Raw genomic sequence first — 14,262 nt, 5'->3', positions numbered from 1 at the left:
GGCTGGGTTCTCTCTTTAAAATTGGTAGTTCATGGGGTTTTTTGTTTGTTTTTTGCAGAGTGTTTAAGAGATACTGCAATAGTATTTGTTTCGATCGCTGAGATTTTGGCATCCCTTGTATTTTCCACCCAAGGTGAGTATCTCCTCACATCCTGGTCCTGGCCCTGCTTTCTCACAACATGGTGGCTGAGCCCAAAGGGGAGTCCCACAGAGTGAGCCAGGTGAAAGCCGATTTCCTTTTCTCGGTGTTTCTTATTATAACTAGCACTGAAAGTCACGTTCTGTTCATTAGAAGTGAGTCAGTATTGCGAGCTCACGTTCAAAGGGTGGGAAGTTGGACGCCTCTTGATGGTAGGAACGACAGAGAATTTGCAGATATGTTTAAATCCACCCCCACACTGTCTTTTCTGTGGTGCCTTCTGATTGGACTGTGCCCACTTCCTTCCCAGTGCTGTTAGTACAGTCTGGCAGTGCTGGCTGCGGGAAGCCTGTCCAGGGACAGAGAAAAGCGACATCGAGAAGAGGATTCTGAGTCACCATCATGTCACTTTCCTGACAAACTGTCAGTCCCTTTGCCATTTCTTGGGTTACCAAGTTGGAACTCCTTTCCTGGCTGCTAAGAGCCTTCATTCTGACTTTCCCTTCCAAGGCAACATCGTTTTTTTTGTTGTTGTTGTTTGTTTTTTAAAGGAAAAAAATTAGTGTTTTAATATTTTTAATTATACTAATGATTTTTTTAAACCTTTTTTTAAATCATCTCCCGAAGGTTTTTTTTTTTAAATTTTTTTCTTTATTGATTTTAGAGAGAGAGGAAGGGAGAGGAAGAGAGATGGAAACATCAATGAGAGAGAACAATTGGCTGCCTCCTCCCACTGGGGATCAGGCCCACAACCTGGGCATGTGCCCTGACTGGGAAACGAACCGTCAACCTCTTGGTGCATGGGTCAACACTCAACCACTGAGCCACACCAACCGGGCCCAAGGATATTTTTTCATTTATCTTCAGATAGAGTAGGAGGGAGGGAGGGAAACACTGATGTGAGAGAGACGCATCGACTTGCCTCCTGCATGACCCCTACCAGGGCCGAGGACTGAACTGCAACTGAGGTACGTGCCCGTTACCAGAATCGAACCCAAGACTCTTTGGTCCATGGGCTGATGCTCTAAGTGCTAAGCCAAACCAGCCAGGGCTACAATAATGATTTTTTAATGGAGAAAAATTTGTACCTATACAATAGTTTGTCACAGTAGTATATAGTAAAATTAGACTGTTTCAAGACTTATTTATTTATTTTTTTATCCTCACCCGAGGATATTTTTCCATTTTTTGTACAGATAGAGTGGGAGGGAGAGAGAGGAAGAGAGAGAGAGTGAGAAACATCAACGTGAAAGGGACACATCGAGTGGCTGCCACCCGCACGACCAACCAGGGCCGGGGACAAATTGCAACCGAAGTACGTGCCCTTAGCGGGAACCGAACCCGGGACTCTCCGGACCGCAGGCCGACGCTCTAACCGCTGAGCCAAACCGGCCAGGGCTCAAGACTTATTTTTTACAAATTTGTCAATGATTTTGTGACAGTTTCATTTTAAATGCATATTTATTTTCAAATAGGTATGTTTGTCAGTTTTTACTTACAGTTTATCAAAGAGCACTTCATTAATTTTAATTTCAAAAATTCTCATAAAGCATCAGATACTTATTATTAGGAAAAGTTACACATAAGGATACGTTGACAGAGATTCATAAAATCTCGTTTCACAATAAATGCCAGAAATTTCAACTCTCCCCTTCTCCCCTGGATTAATTCTAGCAGTTTTCAAATGTCTCTGCAGTGGAAAAAATAAAACAAAAACTCTCCTCACATAGAATGGCAGAAGTGAAGTCAAGTTCTATTTCTTAACCTTTATAATTGTGCTATTGACTGTTTAAACACAGCAATGCATAGACCTTCATGAGTTGAAAAAAACAAACCACCTAAATGAGCTTGAATTATCCCAAACTGGCGCAAAACTACTCTTTAAATAAACACACGTGACTGAACCCCTGGTGTTGGGAGATTGATTGTATAACAAGAGTTCCCCAAAGTAACTTTGATGTATATACAACATTAATTTAAAGATAAATCATAATGTGCTAATTTGGATATTGCACATATATTATTTAAACAGCATTCAACTGTAATTGCAGCAAGTGTAAAATTAGAGCAACAGAAGCTTTGTTTCCGGAAAGAACATTTCATCATTGACATTAGTTAGAATTGCTGGCTACCTTTATTGAGCAGTTCTAAGGTGGCTCTCTCCCATCTGTCCTTTCTCGAACCCTCACTGTTGGAAGACACCATTTTTATGGATGGCTCTCATTCCTGATCTGTGAACTGAGGCACCGGCTGCCATTGTTCTAGACGGACTGTCTTCCCAAGAAGCGACATAGAACCTAGTTTTCTTTTTCTTCCTTTTTTGTTTTAACCAGTAGACACTTGGGTGTCAGTTATTAAGGTCCTGTCTCTTGTCTCCGAACCCACCCTAATACCCAGCTTAGCGATGCTGGGGCCAAGCACATTCCGCTTTGCCAGCGGCCCCCTGTTAGGGGGCGCCACAGAAAGCCTGGAAGGCTGGATAGCAAAGAGAAGAGTGCTCCTTCCTGTTTGTGTATGGTCCTTTCTGGGGGCTTCCTGTCACCCTGCAGTTTTCGGCCGGCGCTTCCTCACCCCAGCAGGGGCAGCTTCTTCCCACAGCAGGTCCGTCCAGTCTGCAGTTTTGCCGACATTTAGCTGTATTGTACTCCCCTGGGAGACATCGGTCCCCTGCCTCGCCTCAGGTACAGGTCTGCGTCCCAAGGGGCCCTTCCTGTAAGTTAAGTCGAGTAACTCCAGCTCTCTGTTCCCTCGTCTTGAGGGGTGGGAGTTGCTGTCAGCATTTGCTCCTTTGACTTCTCTTTTTATACTTTTTGTAACTTAACAACTTTAAACTTAATTATAATTTTTAAATTCTAGTTGTATAGACAACTGGTATGTTTTCTGTTGCCCAACCAGGATCTGAGGAAAAACATCCTGAAAGATGCGATTTGGAGATGGTTTGGGTTTGAGCGCAGGTCTAGGCTCCTCACCAGAGGGAAAGCAGGGTGCTGGCAATGGTTACCCCCTGTGGAGGGCTCTCGTGGCTGCTCCCTTGCTCTGCAGTGATGACTAAGGATTTCTGTGTGGGATGGATACTTCTGCGCGTCCCAGAGCGCTTACAGAAACAAAATCACAAGCTTAGGTCTTTTAAATTTTTATTTATTATTTTTAAAAATGTTTTTATCGATTTTTTAGAGAGAGAGGAAGGGGGAGACAGAAACATTGATGTGAGAGATGTTTGCCTCCTACACTACCCACTGGGGATCGAGCCCGAAACCTGGGCATGTGCCCTGACTGGGAATCAAACCGGGACCTTTCAGTTCATGGGACAATGCTCAACCGTAGAGCCACACCAGCTGGGCATTTTTTTTTATCCTCACCCGAGGACATTTTTACATTTATCTTCAGATAGAGCAGGAGGGAGAGAGGAAGAGAGAGAAATATCGATGTGAGAGAGACACATCGAGTGGCTGCCACCCACATGACCAACCAGGGCCGGGGACAAACTGCAACCGAGGTACGTGCCCTTAGAGGGAACCGAACCGCGGGCTGATGCTCTAACTACTGAGCCAAACTGGCCAGGGCTATTTATTTTTTTAATCCTCACCTAACAACATGCTTAGAGAAAGGAAGGGAGAGAGAGAGAGATTGATGTGAGAGAGAGACATCGATCCGTATGTGACCCAAGAGAGAAAGAGGCAAAGCCACAAGTTCATGGCCTCGCCTGGGAAGTGAGGTTGTACTCAGTGGATCACACAGACCAGGGCGCAGTGTTGGAGGGACCACACCAGGCCAAGGGCACCAAAGGCAGGGATTGGGAACCATCTGGAAAGCTGTCTGTCTGTCGCAGCAGCTTTGCCTTCCACCAGTCGAATTTGTCAGCTTCGTCCTCCGTAGATACTCTCCTCCGGCTTCTGAGGGCCATGTGCTGGGAGTCCGGCTGAGGTTAGGTTTGTCAAGATTTGGTTTCTGAATCTTGGGAATATGTTGATGTGATAGGCTAAGAACTGTGTGAAGACTTTTTCAGAGAAATTAATACTGTGCATTTCCCCCCAGCACTGAAGCTTATGGTGGAACCATGGATCTGTTTGGAGACATAGATGACATTTCTTCAGAGAGTGATGATGACAAGCAGCCGCCTATGCCCGGACAGCCCATTGTAAGTACCATCACTCCCCCCCAACCGGTCCCCTGCTCAAGGGTAAGACATTTATTTCCTGAGGCTGGTGGGCCTGGTGCACTCGTGGGGGGGGGAGGGGGACTGGGAAACAGGGAAGAGGGGGAGAGGATGACATTTTAGGGAAATGCCTGGAGGGGTCGCTGATGGCTTTATCCCTAAACCAGCATCTAAAGTTACTTGCGGCCAAACCTGCAGCTGCCTAGTGGGAGGAGAGCCACAGGGGTTGGATGTCATGGCAGGGCTCACATCCCGATTCTTCCCCAGGGTGCGAGTGGACCGCCTCCTGACCAGCAGCAGGAGGAGCCAGCTGCTGAAGCCAGAGCAGAAGTAGAGATTCCCCGCTTCAGCTCTGACTTAGGAAATGAATTGTACTTTGTTAAGCTACCCAAATTTCTCAGCATAGAACCCAGGTAAGAGTAGTGATTCAATTTTTCTTTTTCTCAAAGTATGTATTTTTATTTTATTTTTTTTCTTTATTGATTTGAGAGAGAGAGGAAAGGAGAGGGAGAGAGAGATACAAACATTGATGAGAACATCGATTGGCCGCCTCCTGCATGCCCCCCACAACCTGGGCATGTGCCCTAACTGGCAATCGAACCACCAACCTCTCGGTGCATGGATTGACACTCAACCACTGAGTCATACTGGCTGGGCTTTCTCAAAATATTGGATAAAAATATGTAGAATGTAAATGTTTTCCCCCTTATTTATCATGAGTTGGCTAATCACAAAGATGGGAGATTTCTCATGTAACTGAAAAAATAAGTTTAGGATGGTCTGTGGTAGAAAAATGATGGATTATTGGTGTGAGAGAGTTTTAGTGCTAATAATTCTTCCAGCGTTTTGGCACTTTTCTTATAAATAAACAGACATCACAACCGATGAAGGTGTTTCGCATAAAGCTTAAAAATCAGAAAATGAGTGAGGAAGTTTGCTAGGGAAATTGCAAATGCTCAGCGTGGAAGCCTACGCAAGTCTAGAAAAGACAGTGATTTTGGACATGGTATGTTAATTGGTTTTACTCACAAAGGTGCGTGAGCAAGCAATTAAATACAATACTTTTTTTTATCCTCACCCAGGGACACTTTTGCATTTATCTTCAGACAGAGTGGGAGGAAGAAAAGGAGGAAGAGAGAGAGAAATATCGATGTGAGAGAGACACATCGACTGGTTGCCACCCTCACAACCCCAGCCGGGCCAGGGACGAACCCCAACCGAGGTACATGCCCTTAACGGACACCGAACCCGGGTCTCTCTGTTCTGCGGGCCGACGCTATAACTGCTGAGCCTAACTGGCCAGGGCAACACAACACTTTACAAATATGGAGACAGGTCACGTATCACCTGTGTTTTAGAAGATGTGCTTTATCAAGCAAGGAAGGACTAAATTACTAGTCACCTTCAGATTTTATTTCATGTAATATGTTTTTAAATCAAATTTCAAGAAAGTAGAGTCATTTTCATAATTCTCTGTTGTTCTTAACATGAAGTGATTTGTCTACTGTGATTTTTGAAAAACATATTGGTGCTTGTTGTAAAGATTATAATTTGTAGTATTAATCAGATTCATTACTAAACATGGCTGATATGACATTAAAAAACAATTTTTAGACCCTTTGATCCTCAGTATTATGAAGACGAATTTGCAGAGGAGAAGGTGCTTGACGAGGAGGATAGCACCAGATTAAAGTTAAAGGTACCGGTTCACTGTAACCCTGTTTGTTTGGTGTTTTTGTACATTTTTTCTTTTATAAAGTAAAATGCAGAGATAATAACTTGAGACTTGAGCTTATGAAATATCTTTTATGTGTACTGTTCAATCAATAAGTAACAGTTTCAAACAAGGAATTAAGTGCCTTTTAAGAATATTTTTAGGAGAGAAGGTACATCATCTTTTTTTAATTCCTGTAGAATTGTCACCTTTCTAATCTTTTATTTGTAGTTGTAATTTTTTGACAGAAGTAAAGATAAAAATTTTTGAAACTCGGCCACTTCTTTTGGGACAAATGCTCCGCACGCAGCGAGGGGCAGGACTGCCTCAGGCCCTCTCCGAGAACCAGACTGTGCCCCCGAGGGGCGGGGTGGCCGCGCACTGCGTGGCTTCCACGGGTTCGCGTGCGCTTCTGCTGGGCCTCTTGGGCGCCGTGGGCAGGACCCACTTCTATGCTACTTGGGTGACTGAGTTTCCTACCACATGGGTAGGGGAAAACTTGAACTAAAAAACAGGACAAAGCACAAGTCTCAAGTTTTAATTTGTTGTTAATTACTTAATAGTTTATTCTTATAAAGTGTTATTTGATATAATGCTCAGTTCTTGCTTTTTTTTTTTTTTATCATCCTCACCCGAGGACATTTTTCCATTTTTTGTTCAGGTAGAGTGGGAGGGAGAGAGAGGAACAGAGAGAGAGAGAAACATCGATGTGAAAGGGACACATCGAGTGGCTGCCACCCGCACGACCCAACCAGGGCCGGGGACAAACTGCAACCGAGGTCCATGCCCTTAGCGGGAACCGAACCCGGGTCTCTCCGGACCGCAGGTCGATGCTCTAACCGCTGAGCCAAACCAGCCAGGGCGCCCAGAGCTTTCTTATCTTACTAGGCGAATGGCACTTTTTGAGTCCTTCTTTCATCAGATTCGAAGCCCTTCGAGTGGCCCAGCAATAGGCGGAGGTCTTTTTTTTTTTTTTTTATATCCTCAAGCAAGGATCTTTTTCCATTGATTTTTAGAGAGTGTGGAAGGGAGGGAGGGGGAGAGAGAGAGACAAAAACATCTATGTGAGAGAGATGTATTGATTGGCTGCCTTCAGCACGTGCCCTGACCAGGGTTGGGGATCGAACTTGCAACCCAGGTACGTGCCCTTGATTGGGAATTGAACCCGTGACCCTTTGGTTTGTAGGCCGACGCTCTAACCACTGAGCAACACAGGCCAGGGTGGTCTCGGTTTTAACTGCCTACTGCAGGTGGACCCAAAGCCTCATCCTCTGTCCCTTGAAGCGCTCGATGTGCGGATACTAGCTCCGTCCTGCATCGTGTTTAGCTTCTGCTTCCAGTGCTATGAGCTGGGGCTCAGAAAAGATTTAAACAACATGTGTGCTCAGTTTAACCAGTCTCTAGGTATTTGCAGCAGGAGGGTTTCAGTGTGGCCCCATCAGCTACGTTTGGAACCTTACTCTGTCACTACCTATGCACCTTTGGCTCATGGTCATAAGTCACTTGGGGAGAAAGAACATGGAGCCCGTCGCCCTGGGTGGCTAATGCCTTTATGTTTTGAGCCAGGTGGAAAATACTATTCGATGGCGGGTACGCAGGGACGAAGGAGGAAATGAAGTGAAAGAAAGCAACACTCGGATAGTCAAGTGGTCAGATGGAAGGTGAGCACGGCGCCTGCCTGAGGAGGGCTGAGGTCCCCAGAGGGAGGCCTGCGGTGTGTGTGAAGTTTTCTGGGCAGGACTTTATTCTGAGGTCATCTTTAATTAAACTGAACAAACTGGGCCTCTGGCTTCCCTGGGAAAGTGGAGAGAAGTAAACGGGTTGCGATCCCAGTGCTGCGCGGACGCGAGGCGTTAGAACAGACACGATGTGATGGAATTCGTGGGGCCTCCCTGCCGAGCGGAGGCCCGATGTCAGCTCCCGTGTGAGCTGTCAGACATGTGCTCTGAGAACCTGTTTGTTCCACTATTGAAGAGGTAGAGATGGGGAAATGAGCAAACAACCATAGTTCAAGCTGAAAGGAGGATGGATTTTTAGCACCTTTTGCTTTGGAGGGAGACAGGTTAGTTATTTACGGTATCTTTTCTTAGGATGCAGGATGAGAGGGCCCTGCAGCTCCACAGCATTTAAAAAATTTTTTTTCTTTATTGATTTTGGAGAGAGAGGAAAGGAGGAGAGAGATGGAAACATCGACGAGAGAGAACATCGATTGGCCGCCTCCTGCATGCCCCTCACTGGGGATCGGGCCCACAACCTGGGCATGTGCCCTGACAGGGAATCGAACCCGTGACCTCTTGGTGCATGGGTCAACGCTCAACCACTGAGCCACACCGGTCAAGCTCCACAACATTTTTGTTGTTGTTAATCCTCACCCAAGGATATTTTTTCCATTGATTTTTAAAGAGTGGAAGGGGGTGTGGGAGAGGAGAGAGAGAGAGAAACATCAATGTGAGGGAGGCACATTGATTGGTTGCCTCCCGTACATGCCCTGACCAGGGCCAGGGATCAACCTGCAACCCAGGTGTGTGCCCTTGACGGAGCAGTGAACCCGAGACCCTTCAGTGCGCCGGCTGATGCTCCAGACACGGAGCCCACACCGGCCAGGGCTCCACAGCGTTTTAAGGGACAGTAACGGTACATGGCCGCTGGAGCATGGGTTAACCAGCCACCCTAGTAACTGGCCTGCTTCTCGTTTGCAGCATGTCCCTGCACTTAGGCAGTGAAGTGTTCGATGTCTACAAAGCCCCCCTGCAGGGCAACCAGAGCCACCTGTTCGTCAGAGAGGATTCCGGGCTGCAGGGACAAGCCATCTTTAAATCCAAGCTCACCTTTAGGTAACTGTTCATACTGATGCAGTGTTATCTGCAGTTAGAGGGCCACGTGGGAGAGAGGTTGTGCAAAAAGGCTCTTGGCCCTGACGACCTGCTTGGAGGTGCAGTTCACCCAGGGCCATGGGCTGGTTCCCGGACTACTTTTCACCTTTGCCGCGAGGTGGTTTCTCAGGGAGCCGTTCGGGCCCTCGGCCCACGGCCCACGAGACCCTGTGTAAACCGGGCGACCGGTGTATTGACGCGCTTGGATCAGTGCACGCGGAGGCGGCTGAAGGCCTGTCCGTGCCCCTCTGCGGGTCAGCGTGTCCCTTCCCTTTGCTGACACTGTCCGGGCAGCCAGCTGCTCACGCGGAGGAGGGTGTGTGCGCAGGCGCGGAAAGGGAAGCTGTGGGCCGCGTGGCCGGCAGCTGCCTGGCCCCACGCAGGTCGGGGCTGTGGCGTCGGTGCTTCGGCGCCTCCTCCCCGCCCCTCCCCCTGAGGGGACGCTTTCAAGACAGCAGCGGTGAGGCCTCTCAGCGGGCATGGGCAAGTTCTGAGATCGGATTGCAGGAGTGGTTGTGAAACTTTGTGAATTAAAATGCTTGTTTAATTGTATATGAAAATGGGTGAATTTCATGGCGTGTAAATGATGGTCGAGACATCTGCTGCTCTGGGCTAAAGGCTGTCATGGTGGCCCGGGCTCGTGCCTCGCGGGTCTCGCCCGGTGAATGTGGTTTCCTCATCTGTGAGGTGGAAACGCCTGCGTCACGGGGATGTGGAACCCGCTGTCAGAGAGCAGTCACGCTTCACACGGCGAGACCGGCGCCCCGCTGTCGCCAGTCCCGCTCCCGGGGTCTCTTCCGGAACCGCGTCCTCGGACAAGGGGCTGGGTGTGCTGTTCTCGCCGCCCCGCGCTCCGCCTGGGGAGACGCTTCCCCGTCCATACCCTCCATTCCTTCCGTCCCATCGCACAGCCACGCTCTCCTTGCGGGCACCCTCCTCAGGACCGTCCCCTCTCCCCAGCCCGGACGGCGGTGCATTCCGCACGGCCTCCTTTCCCGGGTGGTCCCTGGGCTGTCAAGAGGTCCCCTCCTCTGCGATGCCTCCGTCGTCAGTTCCTACACCGCGGCCTCCGCGCCTTCCGGCCTCCGCGCCCCCCGGCCTCCGCGCCCCCCGGCCTCCGCGCCCCCCGGCCTCCGCGCCCCCCGGCCTCCGCGCCCCCGGGCCTCCGCGCCTTCCGGCCTCCCGCCCCCCGGCCTCCGCGCCCCCCGGCCTCCGCGCCCCCCGGCCTCCGCGCCCCCGGGCCTCCGCGCCTTCCGGCCTCCCGCCCCCCGGCCTCCGCGCCCCCCGGCCTCCGCGCCCCCCGGCCTCCGCGCCCCCCGGCCTCCGCGCCCCCCGGCCTCCGCGCCCCCGGCCTCCGCGCCCCCCGGCCTCCCGCCCCCCGGCCTCCGCGCCTTCCGGCCTCCGCGCCTTCCGGCCTCCGCGCCTCCCTTGTGGAGCAGATTCCTACCCCTCCGCTTCTGACTGTAGTCGGGGGCTTTCTCAGTAAACGCCCTGGACCTGCCCGGGCCAATCCTTCCATCCCCTCCCACCTCACCCTTCACGTTCTTCAGGGGTGGGGTGGACGGTGGGGCTTCCGGGGAGCCAGAGGACGAGGGGTTCAGGAGCACCAGGATCTGGGGCCCTGCCTCCTGCGCGGCTGCGGGCAGGTGGCCACTGCCCACAGCTGTTCGCGCGCTGTGGTGGCCTCAGATGCTCTTCGTAAACAGCCATTTTTGTTCATTTCCGGCAGACCTCACTCTACCGACTACGCCACTCATAAAAAGATGACCCTGCCGCTTGCGGACAGATGCGCAGGGACCCAGAAGATTAGAATCCTGCCGATGGCTGGCCGCGATCCCGAATGCCAGCGCACGGAGAAGATTAAGGTTTGTGGGCTGAGTTCATCCGGGGTGTCTGGTGTTCAGAGCTGTGCTTTCCAGAGTGTGAATCCACCGTTTCTCACCGCCACAGCCAGCCTGTCTCCTGTAGTAACGGGGGGCCAGCTCACCCTTCTAAACGTGTAGCGAACCACAGTGACGGCAACAGCCACAGGGGAGGTACAGCAAACCGGACACTCGGTGCTCTCTCTCCAGTCTGAGATTTCACACGACAGTGGATCATTTAAAAAAATAGTGTAGTCTTTGACAGATATCATAAAATTGTGTTAGCCAGGTAAGAAGTGGTATAGGAAGTTCAAAAGGACATGCGTGACTTATTCGACACTGGCTCTGCCTTGTGAACCCCAACCTGTGGAACGCCAGGCAGATGGAAGGGGCCCTCCCCTGCCTGCACCTTCCCATCCTGGCGTCAGGAGCCGAGGGGCCCAGACAGGAATATCTGGGCGCTGTGGTGGTTTGGTGGAGCCCGGGCAAGTCAGGTGTCTGTGTTGGGTGAACAGAAACAGCCTCCCTCTGGCGCTGGCATTGCTCACTGGATGGCATTGCTCAGGCTGGTGGCTGCTCTCTGGGCTCTGACTGGCAGCACAGGGGCCGGTGCAGCTCCCGAGACTGTGCCTGTGCCCGTCCTGATCAGATGGCGAGTGTGAGGAGCCTTCTGCCTCTCCCCCTGCGTGGCCTTCGCGCCTTAGACCTGAACACGGCCGTCACTGTGTGTGGTGACAGGTGTGGCTTGGAGACATCTCTAGTTTGAAGACAGAGGGGACAAAGTAAAATAGGTTCAAGTGGACACAAAAGTCGTTCATCTTTAAGTTAAATGATTTTTTGCTTCTTTACAGAAAGAAGAAGAACGTTTGAGGGCTTCTGCTCACCAGGGGACAGTCCATCTCCGGGAGAAGCAGAACCAGCAGAGGCCGAGTGCCCCCTACCAGGAGTCCAGTAGTGACAGCGAGGAGGAAGGTGAGGAAGTCAGGGAAAACCAGTATCAAGGGGACGGGGAGGTGAGTCGGGTGTGGAGGTGACGTTTCATCTCTGGGCCGCTGCGCCTGCTTCTGCTCTGGTGGGCTCATTCCCTGACCTGCTGTTACTTCCTCAGGACAACAGATCAGAAGTCTTTTTTAAAAAAAAATATTTTTTCTTTATTGATTTTAGAGAGAGAGGAAGGGAGGAGAGAGATAGAAACATTGATGAGAGAGAACATCAATTGGCCGCCTCCTGCACACCCCTCACTGGGGATCAGGCCCACAACCTGGGCATGTGCCCTGACTGGGAATCAAACCAGCGACCTCTTGGTGCATGGGTCAACGCTCAACCACTGAGCCACAGCAGCTGGGCTGTTTTTGTTTTGGCTACTTTCCCACAGAAAAGCTAAGCTGGGAAAATAAGGCAAAATAAAGAAAACCAATGAAATAATTCTTTCCATATGGAGGAAAATGTGTAATAGGCAGTTTATCTGCTCATATAATTAAGGACCCAATATTTAAACTTGGTAGTTTTTTAAAAATGTGTGCTTAAAGTCTCTTGGGTATTTAAAAATGATCTCACAATCTTTTGATTGTCAGCCCCTAGGATCAAAGTCACTTCAGCATGTCTGGAAGTTATACAGTGGTGGGCAAAGGTAGGTTTACAGGCGTTTGTATGGAAAAAGACATGCAGGTTATGGTTATCACAATAGCTTTATTAACTCAAAAGAATGTCATAGCACAGTGCCATTAGGTCCAATCTCATAAGAGCACAAATTGCCGGCCCTCATCATTTATACATTCTGTAGTCTACTTGCTATACTCAAGCACACTTGGGCAGAGTCCTTACCTACCTGTGCCTCCCTCTGTATGTGCCTTCTTTTTAATTTTTTTTTCTTTATTGATTTTAGAGAGAGAGAGGAAGGGAGAGGGAGAGGGAAACATTGACGAGAGAGAACATCAATTGGCTGCCTCCTGCATGCCCCCACCAGGGATCGGGCCCACACCTGGGCATGTGCCCTGACCGGGAATCAAACCGTTAACCTCTTGGTGCATGGGTCGACGCTCAACCACAGAGCCACAGCGGCTGGACTGTATGTGCCTTCTTGTCAAGACTTTAAAAAACCTGTTGGCTCCTGAAGGGAAAATATGCAGTGGAAGTAACAGTATGCAAAAGAATAATTCAGGGATAAAAGGGTTCCTCTTGAAAGGTCAGTCTCGCCCTAGCTGGTTTGGCTCAGCGGTTGGAGCTTCGGCCTACAGACCGAGAGTCCCGGGTTCGGTTCCCACTAGGGGTACATACCAAACAAACAAACAAACAAAAAGGGTCAGTCTCATGTTTTAGTTCCTTGGCTTTCAGAGGAACAGGACAGAATCTATTCATCAGACAGTGATGAAGGATCAGAAGAAAAGTCTCAAGGATTACCGAGCAAAGCAGCTCACCAGTGATGAGGTAAGAGCACATTTATTCAATTCTGAAGGGTTTGCCCTGTGCCCAGGAGCCAGCTTCTAAAGGGGACTCAACCCAGGGGCACAGCAGGTGTCCACACCTCATCGAGCCTCAGCGAGATGGGCGCAGTGGCAGCACTGGGGGCGGCCCTGGCCCTGTGCACGGTGGGTGTGGGAGGGCAGTCAGAGGTGACCTCTGCTGGCTGGGGAGGAGTGTTCGCCTGTAGGAGACAGCAGCCAGGGAGAGGGCAGGGCCTGTGAGAAGGGCTCGGGGCCTTGGACATCAAGTCTTCTCTGGACAACCAGGAATAGTGCAGCGTGGGAGAGCAAGGGGCCCACCATGTTCACCGTGGTAACTGGGCGTCTTGATTACTTGGGTATAATGGAAGTGGAGGGCTATTCCATTTCCATGTTATCAAAATATTTTCCTTTAATTATTTCCTTTTCCACGTATAAGATCACAAGTGCAAAGACATTTTACATCTCAACTATACAAGTGAATCACTGTGTTACCACCTGCACCACACTAATTCCTTGTGTTTCCTGAACACTGAGCAGGCTCCACTCTGGGCTCTGGAGACAGAAGCAGACATCGCAGTAACAGGGATGTTCATGTGCACACTGGTCACTTGTATAAGCGAGGCATTCATTTTCACTCATTCGTGTAAAATATATATTTAAAACTTTAAAAGCACACAGAGTAACAGCAGTCCTTTTAAAAAACCAACCTTTAAAATACTGACTTTCAGACAGAGTACTAAGGAAGCAGAGGAACGTGTCTCGAGTGTAACGCGATAGAAATCCTCGTCAGCAGAGTGGAGGTGTCCCTCCAGCCCCGCCTGCCTCCCCCGGAAGCACGGTCCCCGTCACCCCACCTGCCGGACGCAGCGCCTGCGCACAGGGCCAGTGGGGGTTGAGTTCTAATGTGAAGGCTGGCTCTCCTGTCAGCTCCAAACCACTTGCAACAAATTTCAAGAAATGTTTGATACTGAATTTTACCTCTTACCTCTCATTTTTTCAGGTGAACCCTCCAGAAACAGGAGAGCAGGGGGTGAAGAGAAAGATGATGACAGAAGCATAAAACGTGTGCTCATT

At 49.9% G+C, this 14,262-nt stretch overlaps 1 protein-coding gene across 2 annotated transcripts; it reads left to right on the top strand.

Moving 5' to 3' along the window:
- Positions 1-55: 55 nt before the first annotated feature.
- Positions 56-14,262, top strand: LOC118631522 (RNA polymerase-associated protein LEO1-like). Of its 2 annotated transcripts, none has more exons than XM_036263946.1 (10): positions 56-133; positions 4,175-4,277; positions 4,563-4,708; positions 5,910-5,994; positions 7,576-7,670; positions 8,709-8,843; positions 10,612-10,747; positions 11,596-11,716; positions 13,079-13,171; positions 14,189-14,262. In XM_036263946.1, the coding sequence occupies exons 2-9, from the start codon at positions 4,197-4,199 to the stop codon at positions 13,165-13,167; spliced, it is 888 nt and encodes a 295-aa protein (XP_036119839.1). In that variant the 5' UTR covers positions 56-133; positions 4,175-4,196; the 3' UTR covers positions 13,168-13,171; positions 14,189-14,262. The 2 variants fall into 2 exon arrangements, with proteins under 2 accessions (XP_036119839.1, XP_036119830.1); XM_036263937.1 differs by having other exon boundaries at positions 13,064-13,171.

The sequence above is a fragment of the Molossus molossus genome, unplaced genomic scaffold (assembly GCF_014108415.1).
Source record: "Molossus molossus isolate mMolMol1 unplaced genomic scaffold, mMolMol1.p scaffold_m16_p_1, whole genome shotgun sequence".
NCBI classification, from domain to species: Eukaryota; Metazoa; Chordata; class Mammalia; order Chiroptera; family Molossidae; genus Molossus; species Molossus molossus.
The sequence above is the reverse complement of the archived record's forward strand: the minus strand, read 5'-3'. Positions and strand labels throughout refer to the sequence as shown.